This window comes from Sinohyriopsis cumingii, chromosome 18 (assembly GCF_028554795.1).
Source record: "Sinohyriopsis cumingii isolate HCF-2022 chromosome 18, ASM2855479v2, whole genome shotgun sequence".
NCBI classification, from domain to species: Eukaryota; Metazoa; Mollusca; class Bivalvia; order Unionida; family Unionidae; genus Sinohyriopsis; species Sinohyriopsis cumingii.
This window is the reverse complement of record NC_142978.1, coordinates 16,499,116-16,525,524: the sequence shown is the minus strand read 5'-3', so window position 1 is coordinate 16,525,524 and position 26,409 is coordinate 16,499,116. Positions and strand designations below refer to the sequence as shown.

At 35.5% G+C, this 26,409-nt stretch overlaps 2 protein-coding genes across 3 annotated transcripts in view; one reads left to right on the top strand and one right to left on the bottom strand.

Moving 5' to 3' along the window:
• LOC149776148 (secernin-2-like) overlaps positions 1-6,148 on the top strand; it is a 169,259-nt gene extending 163,111 nt beyond the window's left edge. For both annotated transcript variants that reach the window (XM_089942444.1, XM_089942445.1), the window contains exon 6: positions 809-6,148. In XM_089942444.1, the coding sequence (XP_089798570.1) occupies positions 809-1,302 (494 nt within the window). In that variant the 3' untranslated portion in view covers positions 1,303-6,148. The remainder of the gene's footprint in view (positions 1-808) is intronic.
• A 10,597-nt stretch (positions 6,149-16,745) lies between these two features.
• LOC149776147 (disintegrin and metalloproteinase domain-containing protein unc-71-like) overlaps positions 16,746-26,409 on the bottom strand; it is a 290,286-nt gene continuing 280,622 nt past the window's right edge. Inside the window, exon 26 of the mRNA XM_089942442.1 lies at positions 16,746-25,447. Within this exon, the coding sequence (XP_089798568.1) occupies positions 23,656-25,447 (1,792 nt within the window). The 3' untranslated portion in view covers positions 16,746-23,655. The remainder of the gene's footprint in view (positions 25,448-26,409) is intronic.

The window sequence follows — 26,409 nt, the reverse complement described above, 5'->3', positions numbered from 1 at the left end:
TCATCGATTAACAAAACTCTTGAACACAAAGTCTTCTGCAAGGCACTTTGAACCACCTTTTACTTTGTAACTGCTTACAGATTTTTGCAACGTACCTTTTCGGAAATGATTTCCTACGCTGCAAATCACCACAAAACAAAACAAAGACAACAAAAAAAAAACTAACAAAGAAACAAAAGTTTGCACAAATAATCCTGGGAGGATAACAGTATGTGATATAATCATTTTCTAAAAGCTAAACTGGATCCAGCAATTACATCAGATAATAATAATATATGCTTATTTTGAAACCAATATGAACAAAGGTTTGAGCAACGGATGTAATGCAACCGATCATACATGTTTCGATTTTTTATAAAAAAGAAAGATAACATTTAACTTATATTCGTTCCTCGTACGTTTGCATCAAATACGAAATTGTGAAAAAATGTATGGCACTTAAGACCAATTTCAAACCTACTTTGAAATATGGAGTATTTTTCTCTATTCTCTGTTGTAAAGGGAGGGGGGCACTAATTTTGCTGTATATTTCTCTTTTTCTTTCCTGCTTCGTTATTTCTTTTAAAGTTTGTTTTGTAAACTTTGTATGAACAAAAACAAAGAACGAAGAAAATCTGTTATTTTGTCTTTCATTACCTCAACAAATTTCAATTACATATGTTTAAAGAAAGAAAACAAATCTCTTTAATTGTTGACAATTTTACATTGTCTTGCAAAACCTTATTAATCAATAAATATACATGCATTTTAAAGGACCAAACGTTTTTTTACAAGTCATTTCAGCTAGGTAATGCATTTTTCTGCACAGGTCAAGTGGCAGCTGAGCACTTGTTTCGAGTTCTTCGTGATAGTGAAACGAGCATAAACTTCAACGGCGAGTTATTAACGGTGGGAAGCCAAGTGTCTACATTATCTTCCCCAAATTCTAATATTCCGCACTGCCATTGGTTCACAGCTACTCCTGACCCCGATACGTCTGTATTTAAACCTTTCATATTTTGTCCTGGCGTGCAGATGGGTCCATGGACAGTGTCGCCATCTTACGGCGAGCGACCTCGTAATAGTTTCCAGACATCCCATGACAGACGCCATCCACTGTACAAGGCCCATGAGAAAGGGAGACAACTTATGGATTCTGGCACCACAGTTGGACAGAAGTTGAAGTCGACAATGAAGATCATAGAGGATCACTGTGTACGTGAGGTGACGGAATTCCTCCAGAATTTCAATGAAAGCGACATCTGTGAGGTCCATGACCTTTTTAACGACGTCTGCGAATCGGAAACAAAGTTCTACAAATGAGAGAATACATACAGGGACCCATTTGTCTCACATGACCACAGAGAATCAGAAAATGGATTCCACTGGCTGAAGCATTAATAACTGCAATTTCTCCAATCTTAACAATCACGTTGTATTTGAGTATATGTCTAGCCTTCACAATGTTCGGGTAATATGGGTTTTCCAAGAATTTCATCAGCTTATGTGGAAAATGTGCATTATCGGTAAAATATTAATGTACTCACACTTTCACAACTTTGCATTAATACTGGATGATTATAGAACGTACACATTCATATCGTGGTGTTGATTACAAGAACAAGGTGCTGAAACACATTTCAATCCATTAGGACAATGTGTTTCCTTGGTTGGTTCCTTTCTTTCTGTTTTCTACCTCTGTCTTCTTTAATGATTGGAATTTCTTTTATGTGGTGAGTTGATAAATAATTCGATTGCATGATATCAAGTCTAGATTCAGCCAACAAAACGTTAAGTCTCGATTTAATGTAGAACACATTGATCTGATTGGATGCACAGTTCAACACATTGATCTGATTGGATGCATAATTCAACACATTTTTTATTATGGCAATTAGTTCACTCAAAATTCACGACTGAATAAACTTTGTTATGACTATATTATGATTAAATATTAAATTTTACAAAAAATTATATCAGTAAATGCGCTTACATGACACGAATGATTTGTACTAGGTCGGACTGAATTGTGCATCCAATCAGATCAATGTGTTGAATTATGCATTCTAGTCTTTTACGTGTCTGAAAGCACATACTTGTATGGGATACAATTAGGTATTATATCGAAATTAAATAAAAGATTTCAGCTGAGGATCTTATCAAGTGATGCAGCTGTGTTGGATATTCATCAGCAGATGCTTCGATGTGTATTAAATAGGATTTTGTCTATTCGAGTATTTTGACTATACGAGTATTTTGACTATACGAGTATTTGTAATAACAAGTGCACTTTTTAAGTAATGAGATAACCTATCAATTTAACAGGTGTGACTTTGACTATAATGATTTGAATAATTACTTGAATTATTACCATTGAGATTGTTTAATTAGACTAGATGATCTATTAGTCTACATGATCTTTAATTAGACTACATGATCTATCATTAGACTACATGATCTATCATTAGACTACATGATCTTCAATTAGACTATTGACTACATAATTAGATTATATATCATTAGACTGCATGATCTATCATTAGACTACGTGATTCTTAATTAGACTATATATCAGTAGACTACATGATCTTTAATTAGACTATATGATCTTCAATTAGTACATATGATATATCATTAGACTACATGATCCTTAATTAGACTGCATGATCTATCATTAGACTATTGACTACATAATTGGACTATATATCATTAGACTACATGATCTATCATTAGACTACATGATCTATCATTAGACTACATGATCCTTCATTAGAATACATGAATCTTAATTAGACTACACGATCTTTAATTAGACTATATATCATTAGACCACATGATCCTTAATTAGACTGAATGATCTTCAATTAGTCCATAAGATATATCATTAGACCACATGATCCTTAATTAGACTACACGATCTTTAATTAGACTATATATCATTAGACTAGATGCTCTTTAATTAGACTGCATGATCTATCATTACACTACATGATTTATAATTAGACTACATGATCTTGAATTATTTGATACGTCTTAATTTACCACCCATGACAAGTAATTAAGCCACTCAACACTGAATGCAATCGAATACAAGTACTGAATATAACTTATTTTGTCAAATTAGCGCTGTAAAGATCTCTCTCTCTCTCAAAATACAAAACCTTCACCTCCTATTCACAAATTATCCCGCCTGAAAAAATACACGTTGTTGTTTATAATTCATAAAGTTCGCTTAATGTGAAATATGTTTAATAAGATGAGCGCAAGACAAATTCTTCGTAATTCAAATTAGACGTGTGCGACAACACAACCACCCCCACCCCCCCATATATATATATATATATATATATATATATATATATATATATATATATATATATATATATATATATATATATATATATATATATACATACATGTGTGTGTGTGTGTGTGTGTGTGTGTGTGTGTGTAGAGAGAGAGAGAGAGAGATATATTACCTACATGTATAGGATTAATTACCTACTTGTATCAGAGTATCCTATCCTATTCTACATATCAAACCATCAAGACCTAACATTTGAGTTTTTAACGACAGACCGCGCGTAGCAAATCCATAATGTGGAAAGAAACTCAATAAAATCTAAAACATCGCCAAAAAGTAATGAAATTGCTAATTGCTCCGTAAACTCGGCAGAAAGAATGTAATTAGAATCTAACTCCCTACGTGTCTATTTCTCTCTGTGTAACACACACATACACGCGCGCGCGAAAATGATGGAGTCAGAGATTAACATAATAATAATGAAATAATCGGTTGTGGAAAGTCTTATCCTTCACTCTTATGGCAATGAGAAGCAAACGTTAAATGACCCATCTCTGTCTCTGCAGTAAAAGTATTTGTGAAAAGTGTCTTCATAAAGTGTCTCTTCAATTTCCTACAAGCTTATTGTGATATTATTCTGTGTATATATCGTACTCTCGATGTAAGTATTTTCATATGTTCCATGAATATACAATATGCTTTATACCTGGCATGTAGCATTGCACGCCCTGTTCTTTAAACTAAAGTCGGATACAAATATATAGACTTTTTTTTCTGTGCATCGGAAGACACTATAATCTGTACAAGACAAACCTTAAGTCTAAAAAGGTTACCCGAGTTGAATTATTAATAGATACAGGATTACATGTATTTTAAAACTTGTAACTCTAAATTTTGTTTTGAGTTAACTTCTCATAGATCAGATGAGCTTATAGTGTGGTCTGTCCGTCCGTCCGTTCATCCGTTAGCACAATTTGTATGCTTCTCCTCCCAAAATACTTGGAGGATTGCCATGAAACTACACACAAATTCACCCATTGTCTAGTTGGTCCAAAATGAAAACGGTGCTGCTTGGACAGCCAATATGGCCACTGCAGTGGTCAACTTGAAAATCTTGTTATCACTGCTCCTCCTAAAATGAAGTGATATCGACAAGGTGATCATCTGAAGACTTCTTACAATGTCCAGTTTCCACTCTGACGTCCAACGTGACAATCATGGCAGCGACCTTGAATTTGTTGTTATTACTACTCCTCCAAAACGGAAAGTCTTATATGTATAGCGTTTTCACCAGAAAACTTTTTAATGATGACAAGTCGGTCCTATATAAAAATGGTGCCAATCAGACATCCAATATGGACGCTATGGCAGCCATCGTGAAATTCTTATTACCACTACTTCTCAACCGAAAGTTATATCAACATATAGTTTCTACCACAAGGTGTTATATGGCATATAGTGGATTCTAAATGAAAATGGTGCTAGTCTGACCTCCAATATGGCCACCATAAACTCATTTTATTGCTACTGCTCGATGGATGGTCACATCGACATGCGGTTTTCACCAAAAGGTTTCTAATGATATTCAATCAGTACTAAATGAATATGTTGCTGTTCTGATGCCCAATATGGCCACCAATGCAGCCATATTGAAAATCTTGTTATAGCTTTTCCTCTTGAATGTAAGGTCATATTCTAACGACATAAGCATGTCCAGAAATAAAGCAAAAATCTATTTGGGTCGTAGTTGTCTGAACGTTATACATTTTTTAAGAAAAATAAATTTTAGCCAGCCGATGCCAAGTAAACGGACTCGATTTAGATTTTAAATGAATATTGGGGCTTATAGCACTTGTTTGAAATATTTTGAATAGATGCCACAAAAGTTTCCCTAATTTTATCAGGAAAATACTAAAGATGTCATGGAAAATTGACTTTCTAAATATGTACATACATTTCATAGCAATATCATAAATTATTCATAATCATATGGCGACATAACCATCTTGATAATCTCTCTCAGAGTTTATTGCTCTTCTTTCCATTTCCCCCTATCAACGTCTTACAGACGACGTATGTAATGATGCGTGTTTATTACTTATATAAGCAATGTAATGATGCGTGTTTATTACTTATATAAGCAAACACGAAATGAAGCAGGTTCTCTTAATACTATTGTTGATATCTCTACGAAATAGTCAAAATATATTTTATGATTTATTAAAATCTATACTTACAATTCAAGAAGACGATGCGAAGGCCGAGTTCTTTTTGTAAGGCACACGAACGCATTGAAGGGTATGTCATGCTGTGGCAAGGAGAGTAGAGTATCTTGCCAAAGGATACGCCACTATTGCAAAACTGGGTTGATGCGATGGAGTGAATCAAACTCGTGCCATTCTGGTCATGAGTCAGACTCCTTAACCACTATGCAGATAAGGTATTTTGTTAGCTTCAGTTCACAAGGGTCTTTGGAAACATCAAAACACTGACAGAAATAATGAATCTCAAGGGGTGCAATAAACTAAGGGAGAGATTGGAGCAATTGATGGAGACAAGTCTCAGTGGACAAAAAACATGCAAAGCAAAGCTAAGATTTGTGCTCAGAAACGTTTTGTCTTTCATTGTCTTATTAGCGTTTTCTTTATGTTTTGTAGTCTTGCTATTAATGTTAAGTGTATGCTAAATAAGTCTTTCAACAAAACTTGTAAGGTGATTAAAAATCAATTTGTATGTGAACTATGTGACTGTTGATGTATTAATAATATGGATCTTTTTAGCAATGGCGTGTGCAAAAGATCTGTTTAATTGTAGATTCGACAGACAGTTTGTCCTGATTTCGAATAATAAACTTCTTTCAACCAATACATGCTTTGATCATGCGTTATAAAATACATAAATCCGATTTGAAGCTGAGCATTCATGATAAATTGGATAAAAGAGTGTTTCTGTTAGGCAATGTTTTGCAATAATATGTACAATAACTCAAAGTATGTGCCATTATAATTTACGCCTCCGTTGATAACTTTGCTACATTTTTTTGATTAATTGTTTGATTATGGGAAGTCGGTGTTCGGGAAATATTTCTCAACCCGAGTAAAATTAGCTTATTTCTAGGAACAGGCGTCGTAGTGTACAGAATTCATGAGATTTTATGTTGACATGGATTAGTTTCGAAGTATGATATCCGGTCAAAGCCGCATACATGTGCATGTAGCCAAGTAGTCCCTATCTTAATTTAAAAGTGTTGATTAGTTGTGCCTTGCCATGCTTAATATTCATGACAGGGACTAATATCTTATGACGTGGAATAAATCAGAAGTGGTTGTTCGTTTATTTGGAGATGCCTTTTATGTGTATGTGAAGACCTTTTGGTGGAAGGTCACATGTGAACTGTGGTTCAGAACTGTGTTTCGACTGAGCTGGGATGGAGTCGAAAAATAGTTCCCTGTATTGGGTGTTTGAGTCGTGATTTGCATTTCATGGTCTGAGGTGCTGACGTTAATCTACGGAATCCTGACCAGGAAAAGCCAGGCGATTGTGAAATTGTGAAATCTGTGGTCATTGATTGATTATATATATATATATATATATATATATATATATATATATATATATATATATATATATATATATATGGTCTTCGCTCGTTATGAAAACATCCAGCTGATAATGAGTGTTTTCTAGAAATCCTTAGAAATAGGGGAAAACAAGGTACTTCCGGCAGGACTAACGCGAGTGTTTGATTCGCTCTGGCGTATAACATATGGAACAATATGGCAGCGATGGGAGGTAAAGTCAGGAACGAAACATCGTAATCCTTTGCTGTCATAACATGTGGTGCGCTCCGCCAGAGACGAATCACCAAACGCATTAAACTGATGTTCGTTCCTATAACAATGTACAGGGTTATTTCACGACCTGACGGAAATGGCCGAATAAAGCTCGGATCGTATTAGAGGTGGTACAATTGACTATGGAGGCAATATACTTTTGAGTACAAATGAAAATACATGTTTAGACATGGTTCCATCAGTACTCGTAGGCGAAATTTCACACCCATTTGTTCCCAGTCTAACATTTCTCAAGAACTGAGTTGTTAATGGTTCCTTTTTATTTGCGGCAAGTGGAAACATGTGAACCAAGCTCCCCTGAAATTGGTTATACATAAACTTCGTTGTCCGCTAATGAAATCATAAATCGTGTCGCCCGCCATGGGGTACACTCCAGCTTTATCACATGAGGCCGCCTGTCGGAGAATTTCTCGTTTTTCGTCAGTAATCAAGCATACGTCATCAGCAACATAATGTTACGGTCTCTTACACATCAATACAAGTGACCATTTTATTGGTCAATAAGTCAGTTTGCTTGGACGAGAAACTTGTTTGGCTCATTCCAGCATTGGCGACAGCAATTTACTCGCGCTCGCATTGATTGGTTTAACTGGTTTATGCATAATTATGAGAAACAAGGTAATCATTGCAGAGGCGGTCACGTATGACAATAGGGATGCAACGGATTATCGCCCGTGGGTTGCGATGATGGGGTGAAATCTATTTTTAGTAACACTGACCATGAACTTCAAACTACTTATTTTTAGATCGATAGAGCTATTTCTCAGATCATCATCATCATCATTGGCGACTCGGTCTCGAAAGACCATGCGAATATTTCTCAGATACTAGAATTATAATACAGGTACCAAGATATTATAAAGGGTTACAGATAGCTTCTGTGTTTGGTCCAGAATGAGAAGCAATGGCTAAATCTATTTTAGCAACATAGATTTTAATCTTATGGATACACTCTCCATAATAAATAGGGGCCTTTTCTGAGCGGAGGTGAAAACGTTTACAACGTTTTGTGTAAATGCCTTTCATTCTCTGAAAATGTTAATTCAATGGCCAAATATGTTTTCATTGACAGCGACCTTGACCTGAGCTACTTACACCCCCAACCCCAAATTCAGCTATTAATATGGTTCTTCTTGGGGGTAAGGGGAACAAATACACTACATTTATTTTTATTGTTATATAGAAAATAAGTGGTCCTGAAATGAAACGGAGGGCAAAAACAAAGCTTAGTAACAGCGATACTACCCTCATCTTAGCTATCCAAGGTTCTGATGTGTTAAACGTATCTACACTATGTCGGATCGAACATATATTTCTGCGCTACGGGTCTGAATTTCATTAGATTAAATTGTTTAAATTCGAACAGTTCCTATATGATCAAGACAAGGGGAGCACACAACCTGAATGTCTCATAAATAAGCAATTTTCCACTGCCGGTCAGTGTTTGTATAAATAGTTTTCACTCAAATACACCTGTAATGGCTTCTCTCTGGTAAGTAGTCACATTCTCGATGTTGAACGTACAAAGTATCCTTTAAAAGTCAATTGCCTCAACCATTTTCGCCCATATACAATGTACAGCTGTTATTCGCTGTTGGTTAGTTGGCAATACCTCCTAATGGAGGCAACTCATGAAATCCAATAGATGTCGCTAGGACAAATCACTAAAATATCTGTTCATTCCGCCAAGGTGTAGATAGGGTTAACAAATCGGATCCTTGGCTAGCGAAGATGCACTACCCTCGAAGCTACTGACAAACAAAAATCAACAGAATTCTTCATTGGTCAACCAGAAAAACATATACCAATTTGTGTTGGAATCTGCGTTGAATTTCTTGTTCACGTGTATTGGTAGCCTTTGTTATAACGAAAGGAAACATATGCGGATTCATCTTTTTTATTTTTTTTTATTTAGCTGAACCAAACTCACCAAAACGTAAAAGTAATGATCAAGGCTGAACCATATTTCATCTTCGAAGCACTAAAACTCACACTTTTTCGCAATAACATGACAATGCCCAGAAATAAAATGCATGGGCAAAATTAACTTTTAGCAAAGTGACCTTGTTCTTCGAGGTAATGACCTTAAAATCAATACATTTTTCAATAAGCTAAGCAAAATACAAGTTCCAGATTGTGTTACATGTTCACTCAAACTTAGGTCATCGTACGGAAACTAAAACCGGACAATTCGGCAGCCCAGGTGTAAATTATATTACCCCGCAACGAGTAATGGCTGGGTGTAAAAGGGTGGTATTTTATCATTTAAGTTATGTAGGCACCTTGTCTTAGAAGTAGATTGATATGTGAATTGTAGGAACATGTATGATAAATGCTGTGACGGCTGTCTGACACGTGTGTATTTGCCCAATGAAGTACTGCGGAAAAACAGCGATTAAATTTGACAAAGAAAGAAATAGTGTATGATAACGATTAGACAGCCAAAAACGAAAATAAAAATCCAAGATACCAAATCTTTAATTATTTATTATTTCATGATGGTATATAGGGTTTACAGAGTTTTGTATTTGTCATAAAAAAAGATATCACTAGACAAACAAAAGCAATCACATTTAAAACAGTTACATAAATCAACTGAAAAACAACGCATATTCTCTCTCCCAAATATGTGACTGATTACAAGTCACAGTTTGCACTGTTTTGTTTTCCAGCAGACAAACACAATTGTGCAAATTATACAAAAATTAGAACAACACATCAGACACACGTTATGTTGCAAAGAATTCGAGAGTTAAACGATATCTAAAAATCTACATAGTTAAGTATCATGTTCATACACTAATTCAAAAACAAAATTACATCCACTTAGAAAACAGAACTTTCATCACAGCAACATACATCATTAGTATTAAGAAAACATTAATTAACTTCACAATTTGGTACTGTAATACTGTCTATCCACCCGTACGTCTGTCCATATGTCCTTCAAAAAGCTTCTTATTTTCTGTCTGGAAATTTGCTGATAATCAAACTGATCTAACGGCCTGATGATAAAAGTCCATTTAACAACTTTAGTAAAACATTTGATGATACATAGTGTTGCCAGAGTGTACAGAAGCTTTGTCAACCTGATGCAAGATTATGTTATTAATACACGTAGATAACACTAATTATCAACTTACTTAAATCATGATAACATAAGCCCTTGTTCCGAGTTTGACCAAGATCCTATCACAGATATGATCTCCAGATGTTCATTCAGACAATCGGATAATTAAAATCACTTACCATCTTGATTATATAAACATACATTTGAAGTCTGATTAAAATCAAACCAGAAATATGGAGTTGCAAACAAATCTGAAAATAATGTACATAATTACATCATTAGTATGCGTGGATATCGCTCATTAACGAACTTTTCTTGGAGCTTGAAGATACAAGATAACATTCCAATTTTGATTAAAATCGATCAGAAATAAAGCCTCCAGAGCGGTAAGAAGCAATTGCTGTCGTACTGCCGGCGGACGACAGACAAAGGGCCGTACCATTGGCTCCTGACAGACGATTTAAAAACTGCAATTACAGTAAAATTATTTGACTTTTTACCAAGCCATGAATAGGAAAGCACCCGCCGAATCTATGTAATGAGTCTTAGGTTACAACATCGGGATCATGATCTGGGGAAGGGCGCTGGAATATAAAATAACGTGTGGGCACTGGTCACACAGCTAGTTTAATTTACACTGCAACTAGACACGAGTCTTCTACATGCCCAGCATATAAAATTATAATGAAACTGGCAATTGTTCAACAGCAAATGGCACTATGGAGTTTTACTCCAGAAATGAAATTGTTAATAAATGACTAGATGGATATTTGGACAGATCAATGGACTAAAAACGTAGATAATACTGAGGATGAAAAAGTCATATTAGGGTACATCTAAACAATTAATTGAATACATGTATAAAGTTTAATAGATAAAATGTTAACGATTCTGGAATTTGCTCTCAAAACTAAATTGTGAAAGATCGACAGACGGATGAACAAACGTGAAAGAAAACGATGCAAGTAATGAACCTGTAGAATATACATATTTTCGGGACGTAATTCGCTTCTGTTTGCTTTCCTCTTATGGAGGACCGGCTCATTCGATGCAGTGAATGACTCGGTCTTGACCAATATCTGCAACCGATATTAGAATTTTCACAATCGACTTAAAATATTTGAAGAAAATACATTTAGTAATATCTTTCAAACATTTATTTGAATGTAGAATGCGACCAGTTCTCCAAACTAACGAAGAGAAAGAGTTGTCCTTTCCCCGACGAACCAAAATTATATTGAAAATGATAATTTCTCCACATCTAAAGACACATCTGGACTACTAGTCTAATAGGTGTACCAAAATTTACAGGAACATCGTAAATGGGTTTGGAGATGTTTACCCAAAACGAAGAGTGAAGACTGATGGACAGGCAACTGGACAAAAACATTACAAATATTAAAACAGAAGATAGCGGAACGACACTAGTCTAAATAAACCACATTTCAATGAGATTTCTTGTGCGGTTTAGGAGTTATGTTCCGAATGTACATAGCCAGACACATGGACAAGAACATTACAGATATTATAATAATTGTGAATAGTTAAAGGCACAGTTAGACCACTAGTCTAATATGTTTGCCAGACTTCTAAGAGATATCATGAACGGGTTTGAGGCTATGCTAAGGAAACAAAATTGGTAAGGACAGACGGACAGAACCAATTTTAATATGCACCCCAAAAATCCTAGGGCTGGGTGGAAGATGCTGGTAATAAAATGGTAAACGGAAATTTTCTAACAAAAGCTGCATGCCGACAATATCTTACACTGGAGATGTTAATTATAACTGGTCTTGATTTCACCAAAAGAACGTTCATTGATCAGGTCCCAATTTCCTAGCATAAATGTTAAAAAGAAGTAAGGCATTTGACTGGACAACTTTTATGACAGACATAAATATCAGTCAATCAGATTTACTGGACAGTTATAATACGTTTTAAGTACATAATTACATTTTGGTTACAGTTTGGTTAAATTTTGTTTTTGAAATTGCTTAAAATTATGTCTGGCTTAAATTTGACCAATCAATCGTTTTGTGTCTAGACTTAAAGACTTAAATAGATAAAATATGGGCCTCAATCTTTATGTCGGAACATAATTATTTAAAACAGATATAATAAAATAATGTGACATTAAATATAATAATAAGTAATGTTACATAATTATAATATGAAATAAATACAAAATACGTATTTTATTTACTGAGACACTAAATATCTTTCTAAATAAATATGCATAACTTTAATTTCAAGAAAGTTCGTGCGAGTACATGGACATATGCAGACGTTTTTCGGGGGTCTTGGTGAAGCGTACGTTTTCTAATCATTACAAAAAAAATTAAAAAATAATCTTAAAATTAAGAAAAATACGAACTCGCCATGTTCTTCAAAATAATCTGTTCAGAAAATAAGGTTGTTGTTGTTGTTGTTGTGGGATTTAACGCCATTTTTCAGCACACGATAGGCTATGCATGGCGGCCAGTATTAATGGTGGAGGAAGAACCCGGGAAAACCCCGGGAAGAACCACCGACCCACGAGAAGCTACTGGCAAGCTTTCTCACATACCCACATTGGCAGAATCCTAGACTCGAACCCACGCAGACAGAGGTGAGATGGCAGTGATCCGTAACGGAGAGCGCTTTAGACCACTCGGCCACTCGGGGCCCCGAAAATAAGGTAATAAAAACCCAACAAACAGAAACTTTATCAAGAACATGTTTCACACGTTATGCCTTTCAAATAATGACAATATATAATTTATCAAATGTTAACTTTGCTATATAACCTAATGGGTTCAGATCATCATCGTTCTCATTGTAACACATATAATAACACATAACGTCACGAATGACGTTATGATATAATGCAACTCATAACGTCAAAAATGACGTTATATAATGCAACTCATAACGTCGCAAGTTACGTTATAATATCATGCAACTCAAAGTAGTAAAGACCGAATAAACAATTGGATTTCAAAGTCATTCCACCATACTATTACACAATTTTCTGCAAGACAGTATTTTCATCACGTGATGAATAGAAACTGACACGTGTGCTCATTTCATATAAAATTTGTAAATTTTCCTGAATATTTTAATTATTTTGCTCACCAAATCTCGTAAAAGATAATGTATTAACTCATTATCACATTAAAGGTCCTGACGATATGCACCTACATTCCTAGTTCCTATTGATATACATCTATATTCCAAAGTAAAGTTTGAAAATCTGATTCGAAAAATATGGCCTCCAAAGTGGTAACCAGTTCAGACAACCCGAAGCACAATCACCGCATGAATATGTATTGATCTTGCTTATTATCGAAATTGACCAAAATTAGATCATCGATATGGCTTTCAGAGTGGTAACAAGTAATTGCTATTGGACGAATAACGCACAGCAGACGCTAGGCTATACCAAAAGCTCGAAAACTGAGGAAAAACAGAATCAAAGGTTATTTTAACCCAGCATGTTATCATGACAACAGGCTCTATAAATACGCTAATAAGCCACGAATGTACATTAGCTTCATTATTCCTAACAATTATATAGTTCGATACGAGGCCCCCAAGTGGGCCTGGGAGCACTCAAGTGACCTTATCGCTAAGAAAATTGAAGGAATACAGGAACAAAGCTTTTTTTCTGACTCCAGCAGGTTATAACGACTGCAGGTTTAATAAACAGACGAATAAGCCACAATTCCTTTATTGCATATTATCATAATTATTCCTAACATTTAAATAGTTCAATACAAGGCCCTCAAGTGGGCCTGAGATTATTGGAGTAATAGCTGATATAACCTAATAACCAAATTCAAGAACAGTTGGCCAAAAGGACCTGCTCAGAAGGGTTCTTTCTGTAGAAATTTCTTCTTGTGCTGCACTTTACATGTTATGAAATAAATTATGTAAAGGTTTATTTATGTTTGCATCATTTGATCAATGCCATCTATCCAGAATCAAAAGGTGTTTACGACTTGATGCGTTCCGTCAAAGTTGGTCAAATTCTGAAGAGTTATTTATGAGAAGATGCCATTTAAATGTTGTCTTCTATTGCTACTATCGGTGGCAATATCTGATGGCGTCGTTTGTATAAATCCGAAACCAGTCTGTGCCAGGATACTTTTAATAAAGTTTGCTTAAAATTTCTGTTGAGCAGTTTGTGATGAAAAAGTCGATTAAAGATTTGTTTTTAATAATAAAAAAGTCATGCTTAATGTAGGATCAGCAACGTTTGTACAAACTTAAACGTCCTTCATAGCTGGCTGATCTGTGTCAGTTTGTTTAAATTCTGTTAAGCACTGGGTTTTTTTTATAATGAGAAAGCTATTTATAGGTGCCGTAAAAGACGACGGATAAGCTTCATCTGTATCAATATGGTGCCATTCGTGGTTCATTCCGTCAAATTGGATCAAATTCTGAACAGTTTTATAAGAAGTCATTTACATTTTGTCCACTTTTATCGACGATGGCTCCAACTAATAGTGGATCAATCCCATTTGTACAAATTTGAAAACCATTTTGCCGAGATACTTTCTCTCAAATTCGGTAAACTCCTGTTTACAGTTTCTGAAAATCATGTTACGGTTTTTCTTTTCATTCCTGGCAACAGTGGTCGTCACATTTAATGGTGGATAGCAATTATTTGCACAAATCGGACCTTTAACCTATAATGCATGCAAGACGACTTTTGTCAGATTTAGTTAAATTCTTTATTCATGACTGAGTAGAAGTCAGTTAGTATTTAGTCTGAGTAACGGTGGTCATTTTTACGGCAGATCAGCATCATCTGTATAAAACGCAATACCTTTTTGTTTGGATGATTTCTGTCAAAATCTGGTTACATTCTGTTGTGAGGGCTTTATTTTTGTAAGTCGATTAAACATTTTATATTTTCGTAACAGTGTAAACATTTAAAATTATAATGGCTTAATTTGTACAAATATGGAAGCCCCTTAATCCATAGTATTTTTGTCAAGTTTGGTCAAATTCTGTCGTTGAGTGGTTTTTGAGAAGTCGTTCAAAAATCTTTTTGTTTCTAATTTTAGTAACGGTGGGTATATCTGATGGCGGACTGGCATCATATATAGAAATCGAAGACTTTCAAGCAATGATGCTCTCAGACGCACGACAAAACGCTGGATCACACCGTTCGTTCACTTGGCATTAGAGCCAGATGATTGGATACACACACACACACACACACACACACAAAACATTTACATAAATGCTTAAACATTGATGGTATTCGTTCCATATTTAACATTAAAAACCTTTTTATTTTCTTTCTCACAAAGTCATCCACAGACAGCAACGTTCATCTATTCTATTATGCCGTGATCCAAAAGTCTACAATAGTCATTAGAGACGGAACAGGTCATGTTGACGCATTTTACAGTTTTCAAACGGAATTAACTTATCAAGTTTCATGGCTGTACGAGCAACAGTAAAAGAGAAAATGACCTATAAGCAAAACTTTATATCTGGAGCATTAATAGGTCACTGTGACGCAATTTTGCAAGCAAAGAAGTGGTAATCAAGATGAATGTATTCAACAAGTTTTTCACATCTACATTTAGTAGTTTTCGATAAATAATTTAGGACAAAAAATTTACATTTATGTCTACAACAGAAACAACAATGACAACCATAAAACGTAACTTGCAAAAATGTACAGGTTTCACTTGTGTTTCAAAGGTAAGACAAGTATGACATCAAAACATCCAACTACAACAAGGCCGGGTTGCAAACTATAAAATATGGGTCACAGTGACCTAGTTGTCACTGAAGGTCGCAATATTTTCATGCAACATTTACATACCAAGTCATGTGAATTTGCAAGCAACAGTGCCCCATACATTACCAAACACAACCTACCTCTTCAGTGTTGATGACAGGCAGATACATGGATGGACAAACTGACAGACTTCTGCGCAGACATCAAATCAACAATAGTAAGGTGAACGGTGCGTTATTTGCCCACCCAGAGTTTAACATGCACTAGTAAGGCATGTACGACTGGAGATTATTGACTAGCGGGTCGCAATTACTGACTTTGGGCAATGTTGGCTACCTTGAATTAAAGCGTACTTTATATTGTCTAATTAGATTCATCCTGATCATTACCTTTGACACTAAAATTTCGGCTCTTTTTACCCTAAGTGCAAGCCATCCTTTAAGTTCGGTTAAGGAACTTACTCTCGAACAAAGTGAGTCTGAAAAATCCATTTTCTTTGAGTCACAATGACCCCAAATACAACTTACTTACAAAATGTGATAACGCTAGCTGTTGTCTAACTCTAGATATTGTGCGGAAATAATATAGCGAAAAGGACTGACATCACAACACGATATTCTCTGCGTTAATATGGGCTTACATAAATTGATGAGCAAGTCTTCGACTGGTTTGGATTTATTGCGGAAAAATCGTTAATGAGATAAAATCTATTTACGGCTTCTTTTTTTTACAAATATGATTAAGGTTCTCATATTGACTGTTGATTCTCTTTTCTACAATAAGGTTAAAAGATATATATGCAAGGTACATATATTTATTAACTACAGATGTCCTACGCTCACATATACATGCATATCACAAAACAAGAAATGTCAGAAAGCCAACCACGCCAACCCGTACACTGTTTTTTGCCGGATGCTATGGATAACCTGTGCCCAAGGAAATTGGTGTAAGAAAAGTAGGTCAACGTGACCAGCTTTCAACTGCGGTGGAAAAGAATGATGTAAGAAACATCTTTATCAAGTTACCTGAACAAATCACAAGTACTTATGGAAATCTGCAGCAAGACAAATGATTTACATTTGGATTTACCTATAACAATATTCATCGGTGTACGAAACTAAAGCTATAGTGACCAGCTTTTGCCTGGGGTGGTTCTGAATGATACATGGAACACCCTGACCAAGTTCTATTAAGACAGAATACATACAGCTTGAGATCTGCAACAAAAACATAACGTTTACATTTAAAATGACTAATGATAACCAAAATTAGTGTAATAAATTATATTACTGTACCTGCATGCCCAGGGGTGGTTAAAAATGATGCCATGAACACAATATGTTTCATGCAGATACCATACATACACAGCTTGAGATCTCCCATGAAAACAACATTTGACACCGAGATAAATGTATCAACAATGTGTGTGTGTATATATATATATATATATATATATATATATATATATATATATATATATATATATACACATACATATACACACACATTCTGGGGTAGTTCACAAAGACGAGAGCAATACTGATAAATTAATGCATAAAGTTCGTAACAGTGACAGTAAAGGAAAACCTGATAGTGGGACGTCGACTACACTGGGGGTATAGAATAAACTTTCCTGAACTTGGTACAGACATAATAAATTGAATCTAGTAAATTCATTGCCGTGATGACTTATGATAAAAACCTCTAAATTTAATAATTATGACTAGGATCTTTATTTGGTTATTTATGTAACATTTTCCGCTGACTTTCATTTTGATTTTTTTCATGTGTAAAGAATGAGAGATACATTGATACAACATTACAGTATAATCCCTTTAACATGAACCTCCAAAGGACTAAATCAGTTGAAGAGAATAGTCTAGTAAAAAAAATCATATCCAATAATAAACACTACAGGCTCATGTCTGCTATTGCGAGTCAATGTTGTTTGCTATTCTGATAAGTCATTGTAAGCTGCACTGATCCATATCTAGTGGTACATTATGCAACATCAGCTCACGGTCTCTGCTGTTTGAATTTGAATCTAACATACATGAAAGCATATATGGTATAGACATTATGTAGGGTTTAAACCCAGTTCCAACAATTTCTCTTGCTCAAACCAACTATGTTCAAAGCATTAAGATTCTACTATATTTGGCAAGATTCCAAATCTTACCTTTATTGTGATAATTGCAAATTAAGTTGATAGAAATAAATACAAGCGGCAAAATATATTATATGTAACAACTCTAGCATCGACAATGATATCTGCAAATTTAATTTCGTATAAATACAAGGGTAAAATACATTCTATGTAACAAAAACTACACTGATATTACTTTTTAACTTTTACAGTGCATTAAAAAATAAAATAAAGTATAACGTAGACGTTTTAAATTAAGTACTAGCGAAATTGAGTGCACATGCCAATGAGATAAATCAGACTACATTTAAACGTAAAAAGTGGTTGTACACTCTGATTTATATTACGCCCTCGCCGTTTTGAATTTTACTCAAAATCCACCAAAATACAAAACGTTTCAACACCTTGAAGGTGTTATCTAGTGTTTATACAAAATTACACATGAAATTTGACATGTTTAATGCATGTTAGAGTAATTATCCTTAGGCCAGTGCTAAGAGTAATGTTACAAAACTCCCTTGTATAAATAAAACCTAACCTAGCCAGTGCCAATGTTTCTTGGGACAAATAATGTATATATCTAAGTTTCGAGAGCGTCTGCACGTTCTAGTACCGTATATGAACGGTTACCAAAACATCATTTAGCTGGTGATGTGGCGGTAGCCGTGGGTTTGGGCACTGGAACGTACAGGCAGGCGATAGATGTCTTATCTCGCATAAAGAAGTTCGATACCAAGCAGAAACCCAGTATGGAGCGAATTATTGAAATTGCTTGTTTAGCGCTAGGGTGTCAATATTTGTAGTAATCAAGGTACCTAGATTCGTCAACCATAGGGATTTTAATATACATCCTCGTATATATAATAATATATACAGAGTATATAGTCTTAAGAGTAATTCTCCTTAGGCCAGTGCTTGGAGTAATGTGACATTACTCCCTTATATAAATAAAAATTAAATTTAACATCATATTGGTCTTTATACATGCTATTGCTTTACAAATACTCACCTGGAATTAACCTGCATTTAGGACAGGCCACACAAGTCATGATATGGTCAAGCAGTACACAGTGCATGGACTACAGCAAAGTAAGGAATGTTTAATTTGCTAAATGTCTTCTCATCTAGTTCTCAGTATTGCATTTGCATACCATGAGTTGCACATGCATATTATAAAATGTGCATTTCGTTGTATGAACTTTTAGTTTTAACCTGTTTTCCTTCTCGTATAATTAAACTATCCCAATCTTTTTTAAAAGACCCTCCTACAAAATACAGGAGACCGCTCCGGTGGTCTAGTGGTTAGAGCATCCGCTTCGGATGCGGGAGGTCGTGGGTTCGATCCCCGGCCGAGTCATACCAAAGACTTACAAAAATGGTACTAACAGCTGTTAGGACTGGTCGGCCTGGTGTGAGGATAATGTGACTGGGTGGGACATCATGCTACAAGTCCCAAGTGCTAGACATCAATATAAACTGCCACAATGCAGACATCGTAGTGATATGACTGAAAAATTGTTAAAGCTACGTTAAAAATCCAAATCACACACACACACACACATCCCCTTCTGACCCCCATAGACTCCTGAAAGAATGTAGAAAGTGGGTGAAAAATGGTACATCAGCACATTCAAGACCTGAACACTCTATACTTGTGGACTTGTGATAGAACTTAGATGATTATTTGGGATTATATTCACGATACTGTAAGCGCCTTTTAAATTTTCACTCAGTAGTTTAAGGAAATACATGATTTTTTGAATTGTGCAATAGGTTTGCTTTTTTCTGTTACTTAGTTTAAGACAGTAGAGTCGTAACACTACAGAGAACCCAAGAGACACCAATCAGCCAACAGCAGATGATGTGACATTTCATGATGTGGATTCTGAAGTCACAGAGAACTTTGCATGCATCCCAAGTGTTGACATAGTTTGTATAGTACTAATATTAGTACCCCTACTTCGTGGCCAGGGTACCAAAACCAACCTATCAATGAAGCAGTCGCTGTGATACAGTCCTAGCACTTTTTCAGCATATTGTCAGACTGTTTGAAGATGTTCCATAAATACACTGAGATAAATTAAATAGTCTTTTTATTAAATGCCAGAATTGCTCAATTACATTGTAGAATACGTGTAAAATAGCATTTATCTTCTTCATACAACATTCTCATTTGGACCATCCGCCAAATTAGTTCATCTAATAACAACTTCCGTTTTTAGCCTCTGTGTTTTCTGTGCCTTATAAGGACATTGCATACTTTTGGAAAACATAAACAAATCGATGTAAATGGCATGTACTGAATAAAGTATCACATAGTATCCAATTATGGTTTAGCAAGACTTATTTGGAAAACGAGTTACCGCGAGAATCTCGCGTTATCTGTTGTGGTCGATAAGGTGTGGTTTTAATTACCATACTAATATATTTTAACTTCAAAATATGACTTTACTTAAGTAGTATATTTTTCCAAATTATTCTTTTTGACTTTAGCCATACTTTTACTTTAATTTGCTCCATTACATGATATGGGATGATTTTGTAGCCATGACCACGTCGAGGCTACGACATCGTAGCTACGGTTTGTATAGCTTAGTATGGTTTTCTAAAGCTTCATAAATAATATAATATATAAGTCAATACATAAAGATATTTAACTGTGTATTGAAGAAAAACACTGCAATGTGTTGGCAACATCTCAGACTGTATGAATATCAATAGGTTGTAAAAGTAGTGCCAGAAGTACGATGCGTTCCTCAGTTATTGGTTAAACATACATAATACGACTAACTACCATATCTGATGCAAAGGCATGTTCTTGAAATTGCCAAATAATTTTTTTTTCAAGTAATGCTTTTCTAAGAAGGAACAGACACATCATCATGCAGTATTACAGTCCAGACTGACAGAACACATAATACAGGATATAGGGACTAGACAACCCATTATACAACAGTGCTGTTCCGTGACAAACTGACATTGTACTTAACAGATCAAAGGCACTTCAAGTATTAGCGAGAGGAAAACAGATTGATTTTGGTAATTATAATATATGTATTTTTCCATGAATGAATTCACACTAGACCAAGATATACATCACCCATCAAGTTAGCAGTACATTTCATTCATGCAATGCATGTGTACTGGACCACTCCGGTGGCCTAGTGGTCAGAGCGTCCGCCTCGGATGCGGGAAGTCGCATGTTCAAAACCCCTGTCAAGTCTAACCAAAGACATAAAAATGATACTAACAGCTGCCTCGCTTGGCGCTCAGCATTAACAGGTTAGTGTTAGGACTGGTCGGCCTGGTGTCAGGATAATATGACTGAGTGGGACATCATGCTACATGTATGTGGTATGATGCTCCAGTGCTAGACAACACTATAAATTGCCACACTGCGGACATAGTATCAATACGACTGAAAAATTGTTAAAGCTACGATAAAAAATCAAAACCTCACACAAACACACACACACATACATACACATGTATGTATACTGTTCTGTTTCACTTGGATTAATTATCTAACACATTCTGCTTCATTGTTTTGGTTAGTAGATAAAATGTACCTGACATTCATTCCACCGATGTGCATCTTCAATACCTGAAGGCTCTTCTGAATGTTTGTAAAATTCACACTGGGAATAAATGTAAAGTGACCTTTTTGTCAAAAACTACAAACTCGTCTGGAGTTTTTTTTTTGTGTGTGAAGCACACTATCAAAGGGGGAGGGGGAGGGGGAGGGGGGCATTTAATTATTTGCACATACTGCCAGCAACTTATCAACATGTATCCATCATGTGTTCACTATTTCAGTCACAACAAAAGCACGACCAGTATGAAACATCTTCGATATGCTCAAATGAACATTCAGATCGGTTCTCTTTATTATTATTCGTTATCTTACTCTTGTTAAAACAGACTGATTGAATGACAAAAAAGCACACGTTCGTGTTTTCACAGTTGATTTGTGTTGCTATGGCATTAATACCATACGAAACAGTGGTGTTTATTGCTCCTGTATTACCTGAAAAGTCCCCCATTAAACTTAAAAATATGCCTTCCCTTTTCCTCAATGAAATAGTGTCCCAAACGTGATGATGTATATTAATTTTTCAATAACGGCAATCTTATCTCGTGATTAGACTGAAACAGATATAGTTTTGACAATGTAAACGTTATGGATGTCCAGAACAATTTGTTTCTGACCAGGATTTGCTCAGAGAATCTAGCAGAGAAGTTTGAACACCAGTACCATCCAGTCTCAAAATGATGGTAGTGAGGACACCTGCATTACCTTCAAACTCCCTATGGAGCTATCAAGAGTAACAAAAAATACATCTAATTATGCATATATTTTGTCATCCAATGGATTTTAAAGACATAAACTTGGTGTTTGCTTTTATTTAAAGTCAGTGTGATTGTGATTATGTGAGTATCTGCATGTATATGCATGGTGATTATTTGAGTGTTTGCATGTATATGCATGGTGATTATGTGAGTGTTTGCATGTATATGCATGGTGATTATGTGAGTGTTTGCATGTATGGTGATCATATATACTAAGTCTTCCATTTTTTCTCTTTGAGAGTGTATTTTCAGGTTTGAACTTCCAATCTTTTTCTACAGGTTTAATTAAAAGTTAGCTTATTTTCAATTGGACGACATCACTTGTTTTGGTCATGTGCATTGATACCTCTGCACTTTGGTAGCTCACAACACACTTCTGGATACTCACCCTGCCCCCACTCCCAATCACTCTCTGTTAATATGGCAAGTATTGATCCTGGATGTCAGATTGGTGCCATTTTCATTTCAACTAGACATTATAAGAAGTCCTCTGTTGGAAAGATTACGTTGATACGACTTTCCATTCAAGAGTAGTATTAATACGATTTTCAAGATGTCTGTCATGGCAGCCATACTAGAAGTTAGGCTAGCACTATTTTCATATAGGGACAACATAATATTACAAGTAGTCTTGTAATCAAAACATCATGTTAATATGACCATCTGTTTCTGAAACATAAAGATCAAATAGCACACACTGTTGAATATCAGCAATTAAATCCAACCTCGTGAAAAATACAAAATGTGTTCATCATTTACAGGCAACATACTGTCCAGTTCAATCACATTTCCCAATGATATTTTCAGTCAACACAATCAATTAGCCTCAATTTAAATTTTCTTGACAATGAATAAAACAAAATTCATGATGAACAAAGTATTTCTAAAAGTCGCAGTTTAATATAGAACTATCTGAATGACATGATGTTTGTTTTGGATAAAGCAAACAATTGTGATAAACAAGGATCTTATTTATGTCAATAATAATTGTACTTGACAGCCAACACAACACCTGCAACATAAGCACTTTTGTATGATGCTCTATTATGAAAATTACACTATCCCTTATTCTAAAACTCAACACACCAAAGGATGAGAGGCAAAATTACAAAGGTACGTACATAATTCCCATACAATGAGTCAGCATTCACACATGAAAGGATGAGAGGCAAAATTAATCGGGTAAGTACATCATCCCCATACAATGAGTCAACATTCACACACATCTACAGGTTTGGTGACTTTTTCCACAGTACTGTACCTCTTATTCAATAACCCTTCTGCTTGTTCCACAACCTGAACTTCACCTTTCTGAACATCAAGGCTCGTAGGCCGATGCAATTTGGTCAATGAATTCCGGTTTCTTTTCTTTCGACCATTCTCTCCAACAGCTAGCGGAATTTCCTCTAGGCTTCTGTCTATACAAGGAGCACTGCCATTTTTTTCCTTAGCTTTTTCATCGAGAGGTTTGGGATTTGGCAATGGACCATCAGGTATCAGTGGCATGGAGTTCTTTCTTGCATCTAAAGTGCTAGTTCTCGAGTCTGGTACTAATGTGCTCGTACCTGAATCAAGTTCAAACGCATCAGATAAAATGGAGTTTTTTAAGGTATTTGTGCTGGACTCTATTTCTGAGGATTCATTCATTACAGAACTTTTTAAATCTGTAGAATCATTAAGCATAGATCTCTTCAACATTTCTAAAGTATTTGTTGTCCAGTTATAATCTTTATTAACATTCTTCTGCAATGGACTTCTCTCATATGCTCCAGCATCTATTCGTGGAAGCCCATCTAAAAGTTTGTTCAATTCATCCGCTTCTTCACACAAGTCATACTGAGACTGGAGTTTGGAAGCTGGAACCAGCTTAATCTGGTTTGGACCAGTTCTAATGACAGCACTGAAATTTGGTGGAGATGCTGACCCTGAGCGGGACTGGTTACGAGACATTTCATCGATGCTGAATCTCTCTGCATCATGTTCACTTCCATATCCTGAACTTTTCTCATAACCATTCCTTGAATTTGCTGTTCCATTATTTGAACTACACTCCCCACACTGACTACCTAAAGGAGTGTCATTATTTTCTCTGGACAGAGTTGTCTGCCCATAATTAAAAATGCTTCTGATATTGATTGGATTCATAGGTGGAGGAATACTGATATGAGGTAGCGGAGACTCAACGTCATCCCCAAGCCGAAATCCGTCAAAGTCATTCTCAATGTTTCGATGAAGAATGTATTTGCTCCACTGGCTTCCAAGCAGGGGACGCAGTGCCGTGCATGTACTCCCACTTGTGATAGAATTAGGACTTTGGGGATCGTGGCTATTCTGATAGTGCCTATCCTCTGTGGAACTACTCCGAACATCTTCCGATGTTGATGGAGATATCTGTAATGGAGGATCATCAGGTGAGGGTGATAGATCTATTGTGTGATGATCCAACTGATTTAAAAGATCATCAAAATTTCTCACTCGTAAGGCTCGAGATTTTGGTGGAGATGTCAAACTAGACTTCCATAAAAATGGTCTTGCAGGTGTATTTGAGCTGACTGGAAGTTCATAACCTCCAAACCCTTTCCTAGGTGGTGTAGGTGAGTGATTGGATAGTCCTGAATTCCAAAATGGTGGTGGAAGCATGAAATCAAAACTTGATGATTCAACAAGCTGATCAAGGGCATCCAGCCGATTTTCTGGCTCATCATATCCTCCAAGAATGTCTTGAATCTCACCAGCTTCCGTGTCGTCATCATCACATGTGTACTGACCAACACTTTCATCATTCCCATCAGATGTTGCAGTGTTTGATTCGCTGCTTCTTCTTTCATTGTTGTACTTCAAACTGGCAAAGGAATTTTTCAGAATTCCCTTCTCCGGTTTTGCACTCTCTGGGTCAGTTATGATAACTGGAGGGGGAGGTAACTCTGCAATATCACTCTCATCATCTGTGTTAGTTCTAACATTCCTCTTGCCTTTCTTCTTTTTATGCAATTTGTCATTTCTGTGCAAAAGAAAAAAAAATACTCAGAATAATCAAGTGGTTTGATGATCTTTATTGCCCCAATAAATTAAAATGGATTGAATTTTAACTTTTCCATTTTTTGGCAATAAGGAGGTGTAGAATATAGGGAATATATTGTAATGTATTCTATCATAATCTAGTGTTCACAAATGACAGTTCAACATGCTTACATTGATGTTAATAATGCTGCACAGCTTTTCTAGTTAAATATGTTATCAAAAATTAGAGGACATTTAACAACAAACTCCAAGATTGACTGGTTTCATTATCATCATCACAATTAACATACTGAAAATAAACATCCCTGACACTTAGAAATAAAAGTTTGCTGAAAAATTTAAATTAAGAATACTGTGAATGGAAAATTATGTGTCCATCCTGTATTCAATAGTCCCCCATGTAGGCACTACAGCTCAATCTACACAGCATTGTGAATGGTATCCAATCTGTTTCTCATTAAATTTTCAATACAATGTCTTGAAATGTAGCCAAGTTTAAAAATTTTGTTTCCTGCATGAATGATTTAAATACAATTGATACTGGCATATGGTACAATACCATTCATTTGATACAGTCTGAAAAAGAGTGGTCTGTGTAAATGAAGTTTGCCACGTTTGTCCTGAGTTCTGGAAGAATTCATTTTTGATACAGCACAGAGCCTTATGGGAACCACTGTGTGCCACATGTAAATAAACATCATCTAAAGCATCTTTAATTAGCATTCTACCTTCACTTAACATGTCAACAACCAAAGAAAAATTTGCCTAAAAATATATATAAACCTAAAAATGCACGTGTTCATCATTTGAATATAAAGAAATGCATACTCGAAAGCAGCTTTGAAGAAGAAGAAGAAGAAGTAGAAAAAGAAGTGGAAGAAGAAGAAGAAGAAGAAGAAAAAGAAGAAGAAAAAGAAGAAGAAGAAGAAGAAGAAGAAGAAG